At 34.9% G+C, this 21,006-nt stretch overlaps 1 protein-coding gene and 1 long non-coding RNA gene across 2 annotated transcripts; one reads left to right on the plus strand and one right to left on the minus strand.

Moving 5' to 3' along the window:
- The first annotated feature begins 1,547 nt into the window (after positions 1-1,547).
- Positions 1,548-13,269, plus strand: LOC119076379 (abhydrolase domain-containing protein 2). The gene is made up of 6 exons (XM_037183097.1): positions 1,548-2,042; positions 9,542-9,711; positions 9,795-10,149; positions 10,215-10,564; positions 10,678-10,718; positions 10,784-13,269. The coding sequence occupies exons 1-6, from the start codon at positions 1,888-1,890 to the stop codon at positions 10,922-10,924; spliced, it is 1,212 nt and encodes a 403-aa protein (XP_037038992.1). The 5' UTR covers positions 1,548-1,887; the 3' UTR covers positions 10,925-13,269.
- LOC119076394 lies at positions 2,760-20,507 on the minus strand. The gene is made up of 3 exons (XR_005087611.1): positions 20,494-20,507; positions 7,288-7,291; positions 2,760-2,923 (listed from the first exon to the last, which is right to left on the minus strand). It is a non-coding gene; the product is annotated as an uncharacterized LOC119076394 (long non-coding RNA).
- Positions 20,508-21,006: the final 499 nt, after the last annotated feature.

Here is a 21,006-nt window from a genome sequence, read left to right on the forward strand (position 1 = left end):
TTTGAAACTTGTCTAATTTTTCAAAGAAGGCCCTTCACAATAAAAATATAGTGCCCCTTCACGGAAAAAATTGGGGCCCCCAAATCGAAATCCCCCCCAGTGCGAAACTCTTATAAAAGGCCCTGGTTATAGGCGTCTTAGGGCTACGAACGTATTATGGTTACGGACGCAATATGTTTACGGGATTGTACGGGGCTCAGTCGCAGCAAGCGCCCCTACTGTTCTGATGCCTTGTTTTTTATAACAACAGCAAAAAAGCTGAAAAAGCGAAAATAGAAAAATGTCGATTGTTTGGGCATTGTATAATTTTTATTTTCTTCCCTTATTGGATTCAAAAAAACAGTAAAAATTTGGGCCTTTTCATCACTTTTCTTGTCAGAGTAGGTAAAACTTTGTAACCAAAATTGGTGAAAAACATATTTATGGTGCCATTATTAAGGCATTCATGGTATCGTTGAAAAGCTAGTGACATAGGCTACCCTATAGATGAACAAAAGAAATAAATATATTGATATAAACCTGTTAAACTACCCTGAACTTTCATATATGGGCTTTTATTCCATATCTCAAAAACCGTCAGCGCACTTGTTTCATTAGATAAATTATATTTGAGGCTTTAGGCTTTGGTTCAATGACAGAAAACTAGTTAGACGTAAACGGGATTGAAACTGTATGTGAAAGTAATTTTGATGATTTCATTTAAATTTAACTGATCAAAAGTGGGGATGGTGATGATGATAGAGATCAATCATATTTAGTTCATTATTCAGAATAAAACTAACACCACCAATAAATTAAGAACAACCTTTTTCAACTCAAAAGGCTGTATGCAACTTGGTCATAAATGATTTTTTAGGTTATCGAAGTGTATAGTTACACCCGGCCTGCGGTCTCGAGTGAAAATCTACACATTCGTCGCTCGGTTGTGCACGCCAAGTGATTTAGCATGTAGAAGTGTCATACTTTTTGTGGTACTTCATTTTCTGCAGTTTGTTTTCATATGGAATAACTTCACTTCTGTCATAACAGAGTAAACGTCATAATAGTGAAGTTGGTTCATATAAAAACAAGCTCCATGACAAAAAATTATTTTAATTAGTTTTAAAAACCAACGTCGTTTAGGAAAAACGTTGTTCCTAACTTATGCTGAAAGGCTTTTTTAGCGAATTCGATTCCAGCACTGGCCTCTGGCTTGACCTGGAAACCTCTCATTCGTTAAAAAAACATTTTAGCATTCGGTAGGAAAATAACTATTGTAGGTACTTCTTACCTTAGCGATGATGTTATTTTTGCTCTACATTTAATGTCTCCAAATTCTATTAACAATTTGTACTTTTCGGTAATAATAATTATTATTTGTGAATCGCCAGTGAGATACGCTTGCATCGCTTGCATACGTACTTATGCACAATGTGTGTTAATATACTACGATGTTATTTCGATTAATTATTCGAAGTTCAACCAGATGTCGTACCTACAAATTTGTAGTAGAGTTCTACTTTTTTATAAAAATGTCATACACACATGAATCATGTGCGGATTCTAGGACAAAATAGAGTTAGTCAAAAAATGTCTTGCATTTCGAAAACATCGCGATTCCAAGTGCGTATAATAACAAAAAATATAATCAAAAAGTGAAAGATAATAAATCATTGTCACTTCAATAAATACACTCGCCGGACGTACATTCCCATTCAATGAAGAAAACTAAGGAACAGCACAAACAACCTACATCGAAGTAGTGAAGTGAAGTGTAGTAAATTTTCCGTCTTCTCTTTTGGTTCTTCTTTAAATTTTAATTTAATTTTTTTGATTCGCGGCTGGCAATCAAAAATATCGATATTGTTTTTCTTCCAAATTCTGCTCGCAGTGTTAGTTTACATAGCAATGTCAACAGCATTTTTAACTTTTGTTGCCGTAATTTTGTGCATTCTTTTTCGGATTCTAAATGTTAATTCCCAGGCGTATAAGCCAGTGATATTTTGTTTCGATGGATCTTTCCTCGATTGTATATTCAAAATAGCACCTGTACTCCGAGAACCGTAAGTATGATTCATGGTTTTGTTAAGACACGTCGATTAGTTTTCTTTTCCATTCGCGACATTATAGTGTGACTATATAAGTCTTGCTTTTTTTTGCAAACGCGTCCTTTCTAAATATTCGTCTCTTAATATTTTCTATCTGATTTACATTGATTGACAAGGCGGGGTTTGACAATTACAAAACGTTTCGCAAGATTTGTGTAAATGAAAACATTTTGAAGACAGGTCAGGTTCAGTCAGGATGCTACAACGTGCATCCAATTTCTCATAGCATTACAATTACAATTTCCACTAAAACTTCTGAAAAGTCAGACGAGATTCATAATAGCGTCATTTTCTCAAGTCGTTCAATATTGTATGTACCTTTTAAGATTATAATACACCAGCACACGCTGCATGTAGTAAATATAAATTAAAATAAATTATAGCTCATAAGCAAATATTTACTTTCATTAAGGAAAATTATACATTCTGTCGGTCAAGGGTACACTGTGTTAGTAACGATTGAAGGTCGCGAACGAACGGTACATAATGTCTGTTTTTTATCGTTCGGTTCATTGAATGAAACTCATGAATTTATCATAAAACAAAAATCGAAAATGATTTGTAGCAGGACCGGTGATTCGGTTTTAATTGTCGAATTACGAAAAATTTACGTTCAATTTTGAGTCAGGTTGTTTGTCATTAAAATAGTTATTTATACAACTTGATGATAAATGCGTTTTTAGGCACTAGATTGTGTAGATTGTCACTGGAGGCCGTAGGCCAAGTGTGACAATACACATCGTGTGCCTAGAAAAGCATTTATCATCAAGTTTTATACAACATTTTTCGCAATAAAACAACGGAAAGTCCTACCTTTCGTAACTTGTTGCGAAAAGCTCTTTTTTGTGTGGTATATATAGAAAGTAATAAACCAAAAAACGAAAATGTTATTGACCACTGTTCAACCCAACCTAATTTACTCTGTAAAGTCATTCAGCCAAGCACATTACATGCATTTATTTATGCACCTTTGTTGTTTATCGAAAAACAGAAAACGAAGATTTGAGTGTTTATGGTACACACATATCTGCTTCCAAGTAATTTGTTTTGAAGCGTGGGATGATGCTCCCACTATACTAGTCAAATAATCCCACTAGTCTAAACAACAATTCAGTTACGCGTCTTACTTTATTTAGCAGACAAATATATACTCCTTTCAACAAAGCAGGAATGATACTGCCTTTAAAAATAGAAGAGTATTAACCCTGACACTCCCAACCAATCCTGATATAAAGTAATTTTTTTTTACTATAAACTCAATTTCGGCCCTAAAGTAACCGAATGCCATAAAAAATCAACATTTTTCGATTCAACATCGAACCATCAGAACACTATTATATAAGTTAGTAATTGTATACGTAATCGGGCAAACTCACTAACAAGTTCTTGATGATACTTGTACAGATGATAAACTTCAAACTTGTATGTATATATACTATATAACCAACCAATGCTGTGTAGAATATCTATTTTATGATTTTTCGATGACATCATTTTCCGCATCATTGTCGATCACAAAAATCGTTGTGATTTCTCATGCTTGACTGTTTCTCTTACATTTTATTATTGCAAGTAATTCATTAATTTAGCACAAATAATTTGTCAAAATAGAAAGAAAAAAAAAGCTTAAATGAATTTACAGCGCTCCATTGAAGACTATAAATATAAATCACACAAAATTCCAGTTTGTATAAAGTTGGTTCAATTCGTTTCGTTAAATTTATATTTAAAATTTAAAAAATTTGCTGTAGGAAGTATAGTACCTAAGCCAATTGGCTGTGATTTTTTATTTCTGCATGGAGAATGAATGCTCGTATCATTATTTATTATGTAGGATGTACATTGTGTACCAGTATAAAATATTTGGCAGAAAATAATTTAATTATGTTCCAAATAGTCTAAACACTTCAACGCTTCGTAATGGTTATCATCACCACTTTTGATTGTTTGACCTCTTTTTTTGTGGTATCTTCTAACATAAATAGGATAGGATTCTCTAAGCAATACAATTTCTATTATAATTCAAGACGAAAACTGACCATTATTTGGGGATCACAATTTTACTTTTGGTATTCTATTAACTTGAATTCTGTACCCGTATCTAATATGGTTTCTGCGAGTGTAATTTTTCTAGTGGCTTAAATACCGATGCAAGTATTTCTGATAACACTGATGTATATTGTAATTGAAATAAGAGGTCATTCGATTCTGCGATAAATCGTAATTAAAATTCGCATCGAAAAAGCTATCAAGAGCATAAGTTGAAAGATATTAGAATACAACAACTGAGGCTTGAAATTGATTTCTCATTCACTTTTCGTGTTAATTTGCAATTTCGATCGTAAATTGATTGCTTTACTAATGTTCAGGTAATGTAGTCGAAGCTATTTTTAAAATTAAAACGAATTGGTCACAAAAGAAAAATTGTTTTTAAGTATATGATGAGTGGAACGGTCAACTTCACGACTTATATATATCGCTATTACTTATTGTTTCTTTAATTAGGGCCTTGAAATTAAGAAAATGGTTCCACATCCTGGCATGTAATAGGCCGACATTAATCTTTATAATAAAAGAGATAATTCCTCGTAATTTGGAATAATAGGTAGGCTCATTTGATAAAAGAATTGCTGACAATATTCTACCGAAATTTGGGGTTTTGGATCAAACTGTCGAAAATGCACTTTGAGGTGAGACTTTCAAATCGTTGAAAGTCCTGAATAGAATAGGTTGACTACGTTTGGGATAACTTTTATAAAACTGTCAGGATGGATTCCAATTGACCTGAGAATTCATTCAAGTTTTTCAGGAAATCTGTATCGGCTTTCTCCATGTTATGATGTACTCATTGCGTACAATGTTCCATTTTCAAATACTTTTAATTAATTAATATGCGTGAAAAAGCTTCTGCTATATAGTTTCTTGGGATTATAGTTGCTAATTAGCTAATTGAAATCCAAAATACAGTATCTATTTAGGGAATCGAGGCGAACTAACTAAAAAATCAATTTATTTTGCCGATACATGATTGGTTCTCTACTTTACTTTTTAAACTCAAACATAATCGATTTACAAAACCGAAAAAGACTGAAACACAATCAAGCTTTGTACATTTTAATACATTTTTTTCCAAAATCCGGCTTCAAATTGGTTTTTACATCGTTGAAAAACTGAAACCCGCAATATATTTGCATTATCCTTTACTTCTTGCACAAGATACTTTTGTGCACTGTACGCTATGATTTTATCGATACAAATGGCACTCAAGAAAGCTTCGTTTTTCATCGATACGATGGATCAAAAGAACTGATGGATACTAAATAGGTTAAACTAAGTGCAACGAAATTACATTTACAAGACTGAAGCAGGAGCACATCGATATAAGTTCATTCGGATACAATATTGTTCTTTGAATCAGAGTATTTAATTAGATTTTGTTGCTCGTTCGTAAAATGTTTATGAGAGTTGAATATTGAGAAGTATTATATAGTTTATATGACACTCAAGATCCCTGAAACGGTTGACGTGGACAGATTTATTCAGGACATTGTAGATAGGTACAAACCACAAGTCTCGAACTCGAACTATATGTCCTCATTTATGGTTCATTGGCGCCTTGATTTCTGTAGAACAACTTAATTCATTCGTAAAACCATTCTGTTTAAAAATAATTGTGTGTGTGTAATGTATACCAAACCAACAACGCTTCCGACCAATGTAAATAAATACGATTTTCGAGTCGTTAAACAAGTGTATGCGAGGCGTTGTGACTTTCCGAAGAATTTTTTTAACACAAAAATGACATAAAGATAACCGAAAAACGTTATCGTATCATAATATGGTTTGAAATGTTATCTCTTGTTTATGCAAACTTTGAGCTCCGACGCGATACATTTCTCATAATCCAATTAACATTTCTAGCATCATCGTTTATAATAAAAACAATTCGAAAACATGAAACGATAAAGCGAAGCGAATTTGTTCAATTAATGAAAGGGTCAACTTATTGCTATTGTTGCGGGTTAATTGTAATTTACATACATGAAACACAGTTAGTTTTGTAGAAATTATTATTCAGTCACCGCTATTACGGTTATACTCGGCAGGTTTCACGCTTTCTAGGAAAATGTAAATGCAGAAATCCCACCTATTTCATTAAATGCATTAAATCTAATCTCTTCAATAAAGGGACATGGAAATAGTGCGGTATCCTGGTAACCTAGTTACCGGGAAATGTTTGTACCAGGATATCAAATCTAATGTCTTTGGTTACCGAGAAATTTTCACTTGGTTACGGTAAAGAAAGCATTATTTCCATGCCCATAAAGTTCATGTTCAGACAATTTAGAGTGTCTCATTGATCCGACAAAGAAAAATGAATTTGTCAAATGTACGATTTCTGTACAAAGTACAGCGATACAACGAGTATATTTGCATAAAATTCAATAAAATTCCAAAATGTTGTTCGCCCGCGCTGTACTGATGATTACCATACGTTCAAGAAAAATGCTAATTACAGATTAGTCACTTCGTAAAAACTTTAGTCAAAATCGATTGTTTCAATCAAGGTCCTACATATTTAGGTTAAAATATCGCCATTTACTACTGAAGCTGAATCGCAGCAAAATGCATAAAATTTGTAGCATTTCAGTACACAAAGGAAAGTTTGGAGGAAAATTTGCTTATAAGCGAAGAGAAGACCTTGCGATATAAAGAATGGAAATTTTAGAAATGGTTGAAGAATTGTCGGTGTAACGCGATTGGAATTTTCGAAGCTGATATTAATCGATTCAAATGAATTCATTTGAGGTTATTTTTTGTTTTAATTTCAACAACCTGAGCCACTTTTCGCGAAAATAATGCGAATAAAAACTGCTAAATTGTGCAAATAATAAATATTAGGAAACAATTCATACTACCGTAGTGTAGAATTCAACAGCAGTGGTAAACAATTTAACAAAATAAAAAAATCAACAAAAAAAACTGAATTGTAAATTGTCATCAAAAAATATGCTTAAAACAATAACATCGCTGGGTAAAGTTCCAATTGTGCAAAGTTATAACACAAACAAACAAAATGTAAGTGCCATAAAATATTGTAACCGCAATTTTTACTTGGCTTTGGCTAAACGTTACCGCGATAAAAACTGTATTCCTATTATCACATGATCGGTGCGTGATAAGTGTTGTCAACCGAAACATTACTCATCTTTTTTTTTTATATTGTCTCATTGAGACAAAAATGTAGTTTCCTATATCGGTTTCGGCTATCATGATCATGATAAAATCATGTTTTTTATTACAGTCTAACTGAAATAAGAAGACCAGGTCGATGTTGACTTTTTTCGTTTCTTAGAAAATTAAATAAATTTGACGAAGAACCAAATGACTCCTTATTTCACACCCGATTTTCGTAGAAATTTGAATATTTGCTACCTCTGAGCTAATCGATATTTTAAAGTGCTACGACAATAATATAAAACGTAATTAATTTACAAACAATCAAAATCACCTCAATGAACGAATCGCATTATTATTGGTATTTGCTTCATTTATTATTAGACAACTGTTTCTACAGGGAACACAATAATCGTTTACACGTGCAGTTATAAGTTTAATTATGTGTAGTAGTATTACATCGACTCCTTCATGGCATGGTAACATCTATCGACACTAATGGCGTTTCTAATCATTTTCCCTTTGCCTCGTGCCTAAATAATTCATCAACAACGTTTGAACCATAAATTTCGTTTCATTATAAAAATATGATTCTGGTTTCACTACATTTCGAAAAGTCCATGAATCCATGGTTTTATCAGCGTATCTTTAATCCGATCCGAGTTTTCTATATTTAATTCTATCCACTCATTATGCCATTTGGCTTTCATTTAACATTTTTTTGATGTCTGCTGATAACGTCTTAATTGTTGTCGAATCTAATAATTTGATTTATTATAGCTGGTGTATCGTATACATCTTCACCATTTGAATGAATGAATTTGTGTTGTTGTTGCCAGATAACCAGAGAGTTATTTATCAATGAAGTTATACTACCGTGTAACTACACCCACTTCATGAACAGGCTTTCTTTTCTTTCGATTAAAATTTGGAGGGCACCTGTAAAGGTTAAAGAAGGCGTTTGATTGACGTTCAAAAAAGGCCAATCTTATCGACTTGTGGCTCCATTCATGAAAAATGTGCAGATACCACTCAAGAGGCAATTTTTAAGTGAAAAAATAATTAAGAAAACTAATTATAATCGAAAACAATCAATTAATTTGCGTCAATTACATTGTCACAAGTACCAATGAGAACGGAGAACCGAAACTGAAACATCGCCTGATAATTGTAATATTCGTTAAAAGGAATATTTTTAGCATATTAATCTCATCGATATCGGCCGTGTCGCGCGTTATCATTTTCCTAGATAAAATGCGTACTTGAGAATCAATTGAAATGAATGGAATCACTCTACAATTGTTCCTTATTTATGAATTATTGACAATCGAACTGAATTATTTACGATTGTTTTCGATGTTTACGTAATTCGTAAAATTCATTCACAAGAAAATCATAATTTTTCTGGCTGACCGTGCCCGATAAGAACATGCTAATATCGATTTGTGTGCACGATTAATAATTTATGGGACAATTACGCTATTATTCTTTTTCTGTTCGATTGAATGTTTTGATAGTTTTTTTTTCAGGTGTTCCATTCCTTCGGTGAACACAAAACGCGATTGTCATTATAATATAGGAACCTTGGTGGCCTGTAATTTCCCTAATTGTGTATATGAGGAAACTAATCATGGAAAGCTCTCGATTTATGAGTTGTATAATATTACAACATTATACGACTAGAACAAAACTCGTCATTTCATTTGCTATAATTGGTTTTCTTCAGCTACCTACAGCTCTGTTGATTAGTTATATTTTTACTCAGGGTATATATCAAAAAAGATAGAAGCTACAAACAGGTTTCGTTGGTTGAATCACATCATCTTAGAAGATGAAACACCTGGAAAACCTAATGAGATGTGTACGCCTTTATAAGAAATATCTCTGGTGATATTCTATTGCAGCATAAGACCTTTGTTCTAAACCTATTAAGTGATTGATTCGTTATTTAACCTGATGCTACCTAGAGTGAAACAATTGAAAGCCCCCAAAAACACAGAAAACCATTTTTTCTAGGAAATATTAACTTAGAAATTAAGCGGAAAAATGTTGAGACAAATCGAAGTCAGTGAAAGAAAGAAAAAACTTTTTGCTTGTCTTTCTAGTCTATCATTCGAATTATTTTTCTTTTCCATAAAATCACTGAAGCAATTCAAAACTTCAATGATATAAACAGTAATAATTGCAGTGATTTATTCATCAGTTCATTTAATTCCATTTAATGAGTGCCAAGTGCCAACATTAATTTAATAAATTTTCATTTCGTTTTGTTTTAGATATCTGCCGCCTCGCCTCTGGGGGTTTAGTGGGCATGTACAAACTGTACTTCATAGTATTGTGGGACGATTAAATTGTCCTTGGCCTCTTGGAGAACGAGTGTATTTATCACTCAAAGATGGCTCCACATTGACCTACGATTTGTATCAGCCGTTAAATGAACACGAAGGTAAGCTTTTCTGTTCGGTTGATTTTAGAAAGATCCACAATTGATGCCAGCACAGGTGTTTTAAATTATCATTTTTTCGATAGATGACATCACAGTGGCAATTTGTCCGGGAATCGGCAACTCTTCCGAAACGGTTTACATCAGAACATTTGTACACTATTCTCAACTTCATGGCTATAGATGTGCCGTTCTCAATCATATTGGCGCCTTACCTACCGTTCCAGTTACTTCATCCAGAATATTCACATATGGTCATACGGAAGACTATGCAGAAATGGTCGCTAATCTAGAAAAGCGATACCCCACCTCGAAAATCGTTTCGGTGGGCTTTTCTCTAGGCGGCAATCTGATATCAAAGTACCTTGGTGAAACGGAAAAAGATCATCCGAAGAATATCATTGGTGGAATTAGCATTTGTCAGGGATACAATGCGATCAGGTCAGTTTTCTATTTCGTTTACAAACGATTAACAGATTGTAATCGATTCTTCTCTTCGTCCGCAGTGGAACGAAATGGTTGCTAATGTGGCAGAACTTCAGACGATTCTACTTGTACATTATGACCGAAAATGTGAAAAATATTATCATGCGACACAGAAAGGTGTTATTGTCGGACGAAGTGAAGCAGAAATATCAGCTAAATGAACGAGACATTGCATCAGCTGCTACACTGCCCGAATTGGACGAGGCGTACACTAGACGTGTGCATAATTTCAATTCGGTTAGCGAAATGTACGAATGGTCGTCGTCGGTCAATTATATATCCAGGATAAAACATTCGATGATTTACATAAATGCGAAAGATGATCCAATCGTGCCTGACGATTTATTGACATCGATCCGAGAACATTCAAGTGAGTTTCGTTTTGTCAGGATTGAAGTGGTCCCTTTTTTCCGTTTATGCATCCTCTCCAACTTGGAGTAGCAAGGAAAATTCAATGTAAATTAAACCGATTTCTCTTTTCAGCTGCTCATCCCAAAACATTGTACATCGAATTGGCACATGGGGTAAGACGAATCAGATCGTTCGTAGTCTTCCGATGGATTTTAATTTTCCCATTTTTGTTGTGCAGGGTCATTTAGGATTCTATGAGGGTGGTTTGATTTGTCCGAATCCAGTGACATGGATCGATCGTGTCGTTGTTGCCCTAATTGGCGGTATGGTGTTACACAATCACTCAACATTCCACAAAAGAAGCGAAGAGAGTATATGAGCTGATTGCTTTTTATTTCGTTGATTGATGTGTTCATCTGGAGATATTAATGCTAAACATTTTTTACGATGTTGCTGTTGTTGTGTGTTGCCTATAATTGACACCGCAGCTCTTGTTACACAAATTTGAAAATGTGAAAGTGTGTGTGTGTGTGTGTAAAAGTGTTTTTTTTTTATATCAGAAAATCGAGAAAAAAAAAAATGTTTGTTGGTCACACCAGTTTTAAAATTTAATTGATACAAAATGTTGAAACGATTTCATAGATACGGCAACACCCGAGAAACCAATGATGTTCCTTAACTTTATTTTTAATCATTTTTGTATAACGACAAATTTAGCTCCGTTTCGCTCAAAAATTTAAGACGAACGGTCGAATACGTTCGGGTTAAATTATTGATAGATCTGAGCTAACTAACGAAATACTTTATCCATAAGCATGGAATGTGAGATTCCCGGAGATCAAAAAATAACGAGAACAATCGACAAACTGAAATTGCTCGGATGATGCAGGATGAAACTGATGGGAGAAAATGGTAAAATTTTTGCATGAAGTCGGTCAGAGCAAGATCAATAATAAATATGAAAGTTTCAATATGCTCCCGAGTTAATAAATCAAAGACATAAACAATGAGAAGTATGTCTCTTATGTCCCTGAAGGATGGTAAAATAAAGCTCATGACAATCAGATCTCCATGATGTAGACTCTTAAAGTCATTTGATCTTTCCCAAAAAAAAAGTTTCATTATTTCCGAGTGCTACGAATAAAGAGAACATAAAGCACGCAACATATTTTGAAAGTACCGAATTTTCCCGGTGAAAATTCAGCACTATTCGAATGTTGTCACAACGATGATTTAACATTAAGGTTACACTTTGATGCTTTTGCTTCAGCTGTCGTCGCTTCTTCGTTTTCATACACATCTCTATGTAAACGTATACTCCTCTCTGTACACGTACGATTGAATCAAACCACACGTCTACACACTGATGTTTGAAAACAAGAGCCTCGCCATTTAATGTTGAATCTCACTGTATTTTTATAACATCGAAAATTTTGGCCTGTCCATTGTGGACATTTGTCCATATGTTTTTTGATCGAAGAGTACTCTCACATTGCCATATCATTGACATGAAAATTGATACGCATAATTTTTTGGTAAAATTACTGAGTTCATACAAAAAGAAAAGATAAACAAAATCGAAAGAATATTCCAATTTACGATGAAATTCCATTTGAAAATTAAATTATTTTAAAAGTAGAATCCCTAGACATACCAAAAAGTAAGGAAGAACGTCTCGAAGATCGTCCTTCGCGTACAAAATTCCTGATGTAAGTCAAACAGGGAATTAAACATTGCGACGAATTTGTATTTTGAATAGAGCCCGATACGTTCGGAATCCGTTCATTCAATTGTAATCAGTCATAATAATGGATTCCAGGCTGGTACATAAGTAAAATGAATTAAATTGAATGCGCTTAACGTATGCGGCAAATTCAGTTTCGTGCCTTTCAGTAATATGACGATAGTATCACGTTCTTATTCACTGAAACCATATTAAACGGATACGTCGATTTTACCTCGCTAATTGTTTTTCTGACAAACCTATCGACGTTATGTTAATCGCACACGGAATCGAACAAACGGACAGGTGCTCAGTTGTATTGGTAGAGTTTAAACCGCATAAAGTATATGTCTCGACTCTTGGTGGATTTATTTCTTTAAAAAAAAATTCTTCGATTTATTGACATATCCATTAGTCCATATTATTCCATGAAGCGCCTACAATTTCAATAAATCGAGATCCTCCATTTAATTTAGGCGACACAAAGTCAAAAAGACAATTTTAATTTTAAGTTTAGAATTTTAGTTAGACATTCAAAGAGATCGATTGTACCGGTTTCCAGTTCTAGGATATATACGAAGATGCATTAGAGGGTGGATGAATATGTAAATTGAACGTAGAAGGAAAAGTTTGCTATACTAAATTATGTGAATGTTACATGTCGTTTAATGTGATAAAATTTATATATATTGAATCGAGTACATGGTACTTAAGGATTTATGAGTCAAGCGTGTTGTATTAAAAATCTCAACTATAAGTTTGGTCTAAGTGTTTGGCACACTTGTTTTTGGACAGAAGATTTTTTGTTTTGTTTATTTATGATATTTGCTGATTACTATTGATAGAAATAAACATAGTCCCTAGCTTATGAACAATATAATAGTGATTTGTATAATGAATACGGGCAGCGTATTTAAGAATTTTATAAGTGTTAAACACCAATAACAAAAGGAAAACTTGTAAAAAGAAGAATTTGTAATAATAAATATTATACCAAAAATTGACATTTATTTTCGCTTTTTAGCCCCGTACGAAGTACAAAGGGGCTTATAGGATTACAATGCCGTGTGTAATTGATGGAATTCGAAGCAGACGGTAAGGGCAAAGTGTTTGCCTATGTTCATAGATGACGAATCCGCAATAAAAATTTTGTCTGTCCGTCTGTCCTTCTGTCCGTCTGTCCTTCTGCCCGTCACGTCGATATCTTGAGTAAATCAAACTCGATTTCAAAATTTTTTTTTCCCCTGATAGTCAAAATAGTGAGGCTAAGTTCGAAGATGGGCATATTTGGGTCGGCCCTTCATGAGTTAGGGCCGCCTAAGTGCTTTAAGGTCTTTTGGGGATATTTACGGCAAAAAAAACGTTGGAAATGTAAATGAAACAGCAAAAGATAGGTAATGTCGATACCGATCCAGAAAAAATAAGTTTATTAAAATCGGGTGAATGGCCCGTGAGTTAGGGCCCTAGAAGTGAAAGGCTACTTGGCCCTAAGTGTATTTTGCATATAACTCGAGTAAATTTCATCCTTTTTTCGTGATTTTTGTTTCATTTGAAAGGTAATCGAAGCCCGAATATAATGTGGCGAAGAACATTTTAAATTTGGGTCCTTGGACATTTGAAAGGAACGTCGTACGGGGCTTCGTAATTACGCTATGCGCAATTTGTAAGATGTACACATTTCATAATAATTTGACTTCAACTAGGGTGACAGACGCACTAGGGTCACGTGCGCAATAGATGTACGGGTTCGTACAGGGCTCAGTCGCAGCAAACGCTCCGACTGTTCTGACGGCTCGTTTATTTACCATTCAGCCGAGACACTACTTCAAGAAAACGTTGCGTCATAACAAAAATAAACGAAATTGTAAAAACCCGTAGAACAGAACTTAGCGAAATATTTTTGGACGAGAAATTATTCAAATCTATTTGAATCTACCATGAAGCCATGAAGATTATGTGGAAGTGTACAAAACCAAGGTTCTGAAAGAACCTTAAATACAAAACTATAGATCATGCTGTGTCTTCTAATTTTCTTTACACAAAAATGAGCCATCATAGCTTCTTGGTGAAAAATATGTTGTGAGTCGGTATAGATCAAATAAATTTTTAAAGAATAACCTATCCCCTAACTAAAACAAAATGATTTATTTGAAAATGTAACTTCTACAGTAAGTTTTGAGCCGATGTAAATCAAGCAAATTTTCAAAGAATAATCTATCCCCTAACTAAAACAAGCTACACAACAAGAAAAAAAAATTAAAATTACTTCGAATTGTTGGCAACACAACAATAAAATAAAGAATAAGTTAAGGTGCCTTTGGTGTCTTTCGTAATGGATCACATTCTGATAATTTTTCCAATATTTCTAACATTTTACCAATTTTGAGCGTTTCTCATAAAAAACAAAAGAAAAAAAAACAATTTTCGATAAAGTTTAGAGCACCAAAAATTCATTGATACATTTTATTATTGGACCAATTTAATTTAAAAAAAACAAGGCATCAGAACAGTCGGAGCGTTTGCTGCGACTTAGCCCCGTACGACCCGTAATCCTATTTCGTCCGTAACCATAAGGGGCCATTCACAAATTAAGCACGCGGTGGACGCGTAATTTTTGACCCCCTCCCCCCCGTTTCGCACGCGTTTTTCATATAAAAATGTCTAATTTCTGACCCATTGGGTATTCAATTATCTCTCAAATGAAACAAAAACTAGCAAAATCGGTTGAGATTTACTCGATTTATGTGCAAAAAACACTTAGGGCCGAGTAGCGGCCTTAGTCCAAGGGACCAAATTTGAAACTTTTTTCGACTCGTTCTTTTCGGTATTCAATTATCACTCAAACGAAACAAAAACTAGCAAAATCGGATGAGATTTACTCGATTTATGTGCAAAAAACACTTAGGGCCGAGTAGCGGCCTTAGTCCAAGGGCCCAAATTTAAAACTTTTTTTCCCACCAATCTATTCGGCATTCAATTATCTCTCAAATGAAACAAAAACTAGCAAAATCGGATGAGATTTACTCGATTTATGTGCAAAAAACACTTAGGGCCGAGTAGCGGCCTTAGTCCAAGGGACCAAATTTGAAACTTTTTTCGACACGTTCTTTTCGGTATTCAATTACCTTCCATAAAAAAGTAAAACTAGCAAAAGCGGATGAGATTTACTCGATTTATGTGCAAAAAACACTTAGGGCCGAGTAACGACCTTTGAGCCCTCCCAACACTGATAAAAAAATTCCGTCAACATACATCCAGTATGTATGAAATGGCTGGCAGACAGCTTCATTTCTGCCTTACTTCGGATATGTATATTCCAACGTATTCCAACTGGACGTAAATTTTTTTATCAGTGAACGATCCCGCGTTGCATCTTACCCAAAAACAATGTTCAGCAATTTTGTTCTACTCGTCAATACCTTTCATTTGATATATCACAAGCAGCTATTGCGTGCGTATTTCGGTAGATATCGTCGAAAGACTGAAAAACACCTATAGGGCCAAAACAAAACGTACGGTAGATATCGTCGAAAGACTGAAAAACACCTATAGGGCCCTAGCTCTGGAACATGCCCATTTTCGAACTTGACCTTACTTTTGTCGATACCAATCGGGAAAAAAAAGAATTTTGAAAAAAGGTTGTGATTTACTCAAGCTAGAGGAGTCACGGACAGACGGACAGACGGATAGACGGACAGACGGACATTTTTTTTACTGCGGATTCGTCATCTATGAACATACCAAATGCTTTGCCCTTACTGTCTGCTTCCAATTCGACGTGTTACAAACGGCATATTAATCTTATAAGCCCCCAGTACTTCGTACGGGGCTAAAAATATGAAGTACAAGATTTGATATCAACAGATTAAAAATAGGTATGGTTTTCTTATGTTGGAGTACTGCGAAACTCAATAAAATGTAATGAATAAATTGATCTTATATGTACTTTGATCGATAAAAGTAATATATCCGATAACAATACTGGTCATATGCTTGCCGTCTGTAACAGGTTAAATATAAACAAGGCATCAGAACAGTCGGAGCGTTTGCTGCGACTTAGCCCCGTACGACCCGTAATCCTATTTCGTCCGTAACCATAATACGTCCGTAGCCGTAATACGCCCGGAACCCTAATACGTCTACAACCCTCTAATGCGTCTGTTACCAAAATTCAAGTCAAGTTGGGCATGATCAAATTTACTGAAAGTGTTCATTTTTAAAATTGCGCATAGCGCAATTACGAAAGCCCGTACGAAGTACCTCTCAAATAAAACCAACAATTTACGATATTATTTTAGAAACCCAAAATTGTTTGCCAACTTTCTATTGGGTATTCAATTATCTCTCAAATGAATCAAAAACTAGCAAAATCGGATGAGATTTACTCGATTTATGTGCAAAAAACACTTAGGGCCGAGTGGCGGCCTTAGTCCAAGGGCCCAAATTTGAAACTTTTTTGCCACGTTATTTTCGGTATTCAATTACCTTCCACAAAAAACTAAATCTAGCAAAATCGGATCAGATTTACTCGATTTATGTGCAAAAAACACTTAGGGCCGAGTAGCGGCCTTAGTCCAAGGGCCCAAATTTGAAACCTTTTTCGACACGTTCTTTTCGGTATTCAGTTACCTTCCATAAAAAACTAAATCTAGCAAAATCGGATGAGATTTACTCGATTTATGTGCAAAAAACACTTAGGGCCGAGTAGCGGCCTTAGTCCAAGGGCCCAAATTTGAAACTTTTTTCGACACGTTCTTTTCGGTATTCAGTTACCTTCCATAAAAAACTAAATCTAGCAAAATCGGATGACATTTACTCGATTTATGTGCAAAAAACACTTAGGGCCGAGTAACGACCTTTGAGCCCTCCCAACAAGCTCGCGTTGCATCTTACCCAAAAACAATGTTCAGCAACTTTGTTCTACTCGTCAATACCTTTCATTTGATATATCACAAGCAGCTATTGCGTGCGTATTTCGGTAGATATCGTCGAAAGACTGAAAAACACCTATAGGGCCCTAGCTCTGGAAGGGCCGACCCTACCACGCCCATTTTCGAACTTGACCTTACTTTTGTCGATACCAATCGGGGAAAAAAAGAATTTTGAAAAAAGGTTGTGATTTGCTCAAGCTAGAGGGGTCACAGACGGACGGACGGACGGACGGACATTTTTTTTATTGCGGATTCGCCATCTATGAACACAACCAAATGCTTTGCCCTTACTGTCTGCTTACAATTCGACGTGTTACAAACGGCATATTAATCTTATAAGCCCCCAGTACTTCGTACGGGGCTAAAAACATGCGGTCAAATATAAAACAAACATTTTTTCAGATGCAGATGGTTATTTCAGCAGGCGAATTTTCCAAGATCCATAATGAATTTGCTTTTTTTAAAGTATTTAAACCTATAAAATATAGGTGGAAATGATTTGAAATTCATGTAAAATAGAGTACTTTTTGCAGCTGACCACTATGATCACTGTTGCTTGAAGTGCGTTGGATCGACACATTCAGAATTTGGAGACGCCAGATGCCAAAAATACATTCAGTAATCATAACAATTCGATAGATAATTTCATCAAATTGTTTGTTTTGAACCAATTTTCGATGACCTACGACGTTTACAACATTTGTGATACAAGGAATGTAGGGGGGACTATTGTTTTGTATTCGATTTTTTACTCATTGTTGTGCTGGCGGTTGGAATTACGAAAATTACAATCAATTGCTTCCAACAATTTTGATTTTATCAGGCTGGCCGTCACACTTTTCATTTTGTAAATTAAATTCAGAAACAAACAGTTGAACAGGCAACATATAAAACTGCCACGACATACTTTGAACGATTAAAAATAAAAAAAAAATGTTTGTTATCAACGTACATAACCGATTACGTTCAATGATGTCGGTGTTCCGATTGACGAGATTATGGAGAGATGACGAATCAGACGCTCATCAATTGAGAAGGAATATATTGCAATTAACATTGTTCCTCCATTATTTCACATCGACATTGATTATGGCCCGCATAAGTAACAACGCTGACGAAAGGAGATTTTTTCTGGCCGCTTCGATCATAATCGTAAATGTAACCGTTCGGATGTACTACATATTGTGGAAGAAGAAAGAAATCATTGAATTAACAAACCGGATCGGTGCTGGTTTTTTCAAGAATCGGGAAACGTTCAATCGAGCCAACGAACGAACGAACCTGTTCATGAAATTTGCTACTGGAATGCTGGTGATGAATTACAGTTCCAACGTCGCTCTTATTATTTTCAAGCTACCGTTTTTTGGGGCTAAGAAACAATTGCCGGTGAATCTTTATTTTCCATTCGATTGGGAAGCGAGTGAATTCTATTTTTGGGCTGCTTATGCATTTGTTACTTATGAAATGATTTTGTGCGCAACATGCACGTTACTGAATACAATAATTTGGTATCTTATGATGTGGTTGGCTATAAAATACCAAGCATTAGGCGGCGATTTCCGAACGATGGGAGTCTTCAATACTGATGATGTAACGTCAAAACGATTTGAAGAGGAATTAAGTGCGCTGATAGAGCAACATAAGGATCTGCAACAGTAAGTTATTAGGCATCGGGGAATTTGGCACACGGTGCAAAAAGAGCGCATTCTTGAACTACGTAAAATGTGAACTCACACGCGTAAGTTTAACTCTGCAAATGCTTTTTAGCCCTGTCGTCGACTTAATGACTCCTTTTACAAAATGTTGGTATCGAAAAATCGTGGTGGGTTCATATTTTACGTAGTCCAAAAATGCGTTGTTTTAGCACCGTGTGCCAGATTAACCTAGACCAGTTATTATTAAAAGGCCACATCAGATGATATTTCTTTTTTATAAATATCCTACCAAGAACAACAGACAGCTTCAAGAAATGTTTCGCTAATTTATTTTTTATTCAAATTACCACAAGTGGAATTGGCATTTGTTTTTCGATCTATCTGCTCGTGTTTGTAAGAAAATTGAAAGTTAACAAAGTTTTCCATATAGAATTTACACTCTCTCTAATGGGGAACGCTTTATTTGCAGAATTCAGAAGAAAATAGTCTTCTTAATTATCTACTTTATATGATTGTCTTGGTGTACAATCTCTTCGACATTTTCATGGTCCTGTGGCTAGGGAACGAAATAACGCTATCGAGTGAACGTTTATTGTACAGCTTATTTGAATCCAACTGGATTGATCAATCACATGCCTACAAGAAGTACATGTATATGCTGATGATATTTTTCGAAAAACCGCAATTGTTAATCATTGGGAAATTGTTTCCGTTAACTTTCGACACATTCACATCGGTGAGTTTTTCTTACCAATTATAGGATTACTTACCGTTTATTATGGCAATAGACTAATGTTGAATATTTCCTCACAGATAATCAATTTTGCTTATACCCTGTTCAATGTGCTGAAAAATGTTAAATAAATAACGGGAAATGAGGTGGGAAAGGGGAGAGCGGCTTCGCCTCGGGTCGACAATCGACATCTAGTGCGAAAAAATACCTTCATACCTTCCTTGGTAGATAAATAACTATTGCACCGTGATTCATACAACGTTTTACGCCACAGAGGTATCTAAAGTTTGCAAATTTTGCATATTATGATGCTGAGTGGCATAAATTTTATGTGTATTTGAATTTGAAACATGTGCATTTAACACACCAACAAACAATACAAATAAACGGCGCCAATTTTGAAGAGATTTTCGTGACATTTTAATTTTTTCCGATCATTTTTGTAGATATCTACATTTGATAAGTAATAACACGGTCTCAGTAGTACTGGTGAAACCGGGATTCCGACGGTTATAGTTAATTTGTTGCCAGTTTCTACCGAAATATGAGAGATATTTAAATTTGCTCGGAAGAAGAGTTAAATGTATGTCTGGCAATCGTAGCTCGTATTTATTAGTGATCGAACTGTGACTCGTGAAATTGCTTAAAATCAATCGTCTAAAGCAGACACACATGTTATTTTTCATGCAAAGAGACGCATGATCGCTCCCCCAGAAGGGAGCATAACGGAAAGTCAATTCATAAAATTAGAAAAAAAAGTTTCCATGTTGAAACCGTGGATGGATCTCGACTGTTGTGCACGATTCGAATTACCCTGGAACGTTAATCAACAAAATGAAGAAGGATGACTCTTCAACAATAATTTCAGTTACATTTGGTCGTGGATAGAGGATGCCTTTTGTAAACTTAAATCAAACAACCGCTCTAAAACATATTATCTTGATCATGGCCCTACAAAGGGCCGTGAAGCAAGTCCTGACCCATTAAAAATTTGAAAAAAAAAACTTTGGACTTTTCCTCCTTTTTTGGTTCGATCTTGTGCAAACAAAAACCATGTAAACGGTCTCCACATTTAAGTCCGATCAGGTATAGATACAAACTCGAAAAATTCAGAATTTTGACCTGGCAAGCGTTTATTTGAATATTGCGAGAATATAAAGAAAACGGAAAGAAAGGTATCATAATAGTGGTGTCCACACGAATCACTAACATCCGAAAACCGTTACTTATACTTTAGTTTTCACTAGGCGATGATGTCTGAACCATTAATAATGAGTCTCGCTAGTGTCTTAGAATTGGAAGTCATCTACATGGATGAAAAAATCATCCACACTGTTTATCAAACTGGATAACATTTTGTTGATGAGACATGGCCTATTTTCGTGAAACTCGAAATTCTTTAGAATTCTAGAAATTCCT

Source organism: Bradysia coprophila, unplaced genomic scaffold (genome assembly GCF_014529535.1).
Source record: "Bradysia coprophila strain Holo2 unplaced genomic scaffold, BU_Bcop_v1 contig_232, whole genome shotgun sequence".
NCBI classification, from domain to species: domain Eukaryota; kingdom Metazoa; phylum Arthropoda; class Insecta; order Diptera; family Sciaridae; genus Bradysia; species Bradysia coprophila.

Bases quoted from the DNA above. Each gene is read 5' to 3' on its own strand.
- LOC119076379 (XM_037183097.1), top strand. From the start codon at position 1,888: ATGTCAACAGCATTTTTAACTTTTGTTGCCGTAATTTTGTGCATTCTT. The intron at 2,043-9,541 runs GTAAGTATGATT...GTTTTGTTTTAG, and splicing joins GCACCTGTACTCCGAGAACC to ATATCTGCCGCCTCGCCTCT. The intron at 10,565-10,677 runs GTGAGTTTCGTT...TTCTCTTTTCAG, and splicing joins ATCGATCCGAGAACATTCAA to CTGCTCATCCCAAAACATTG.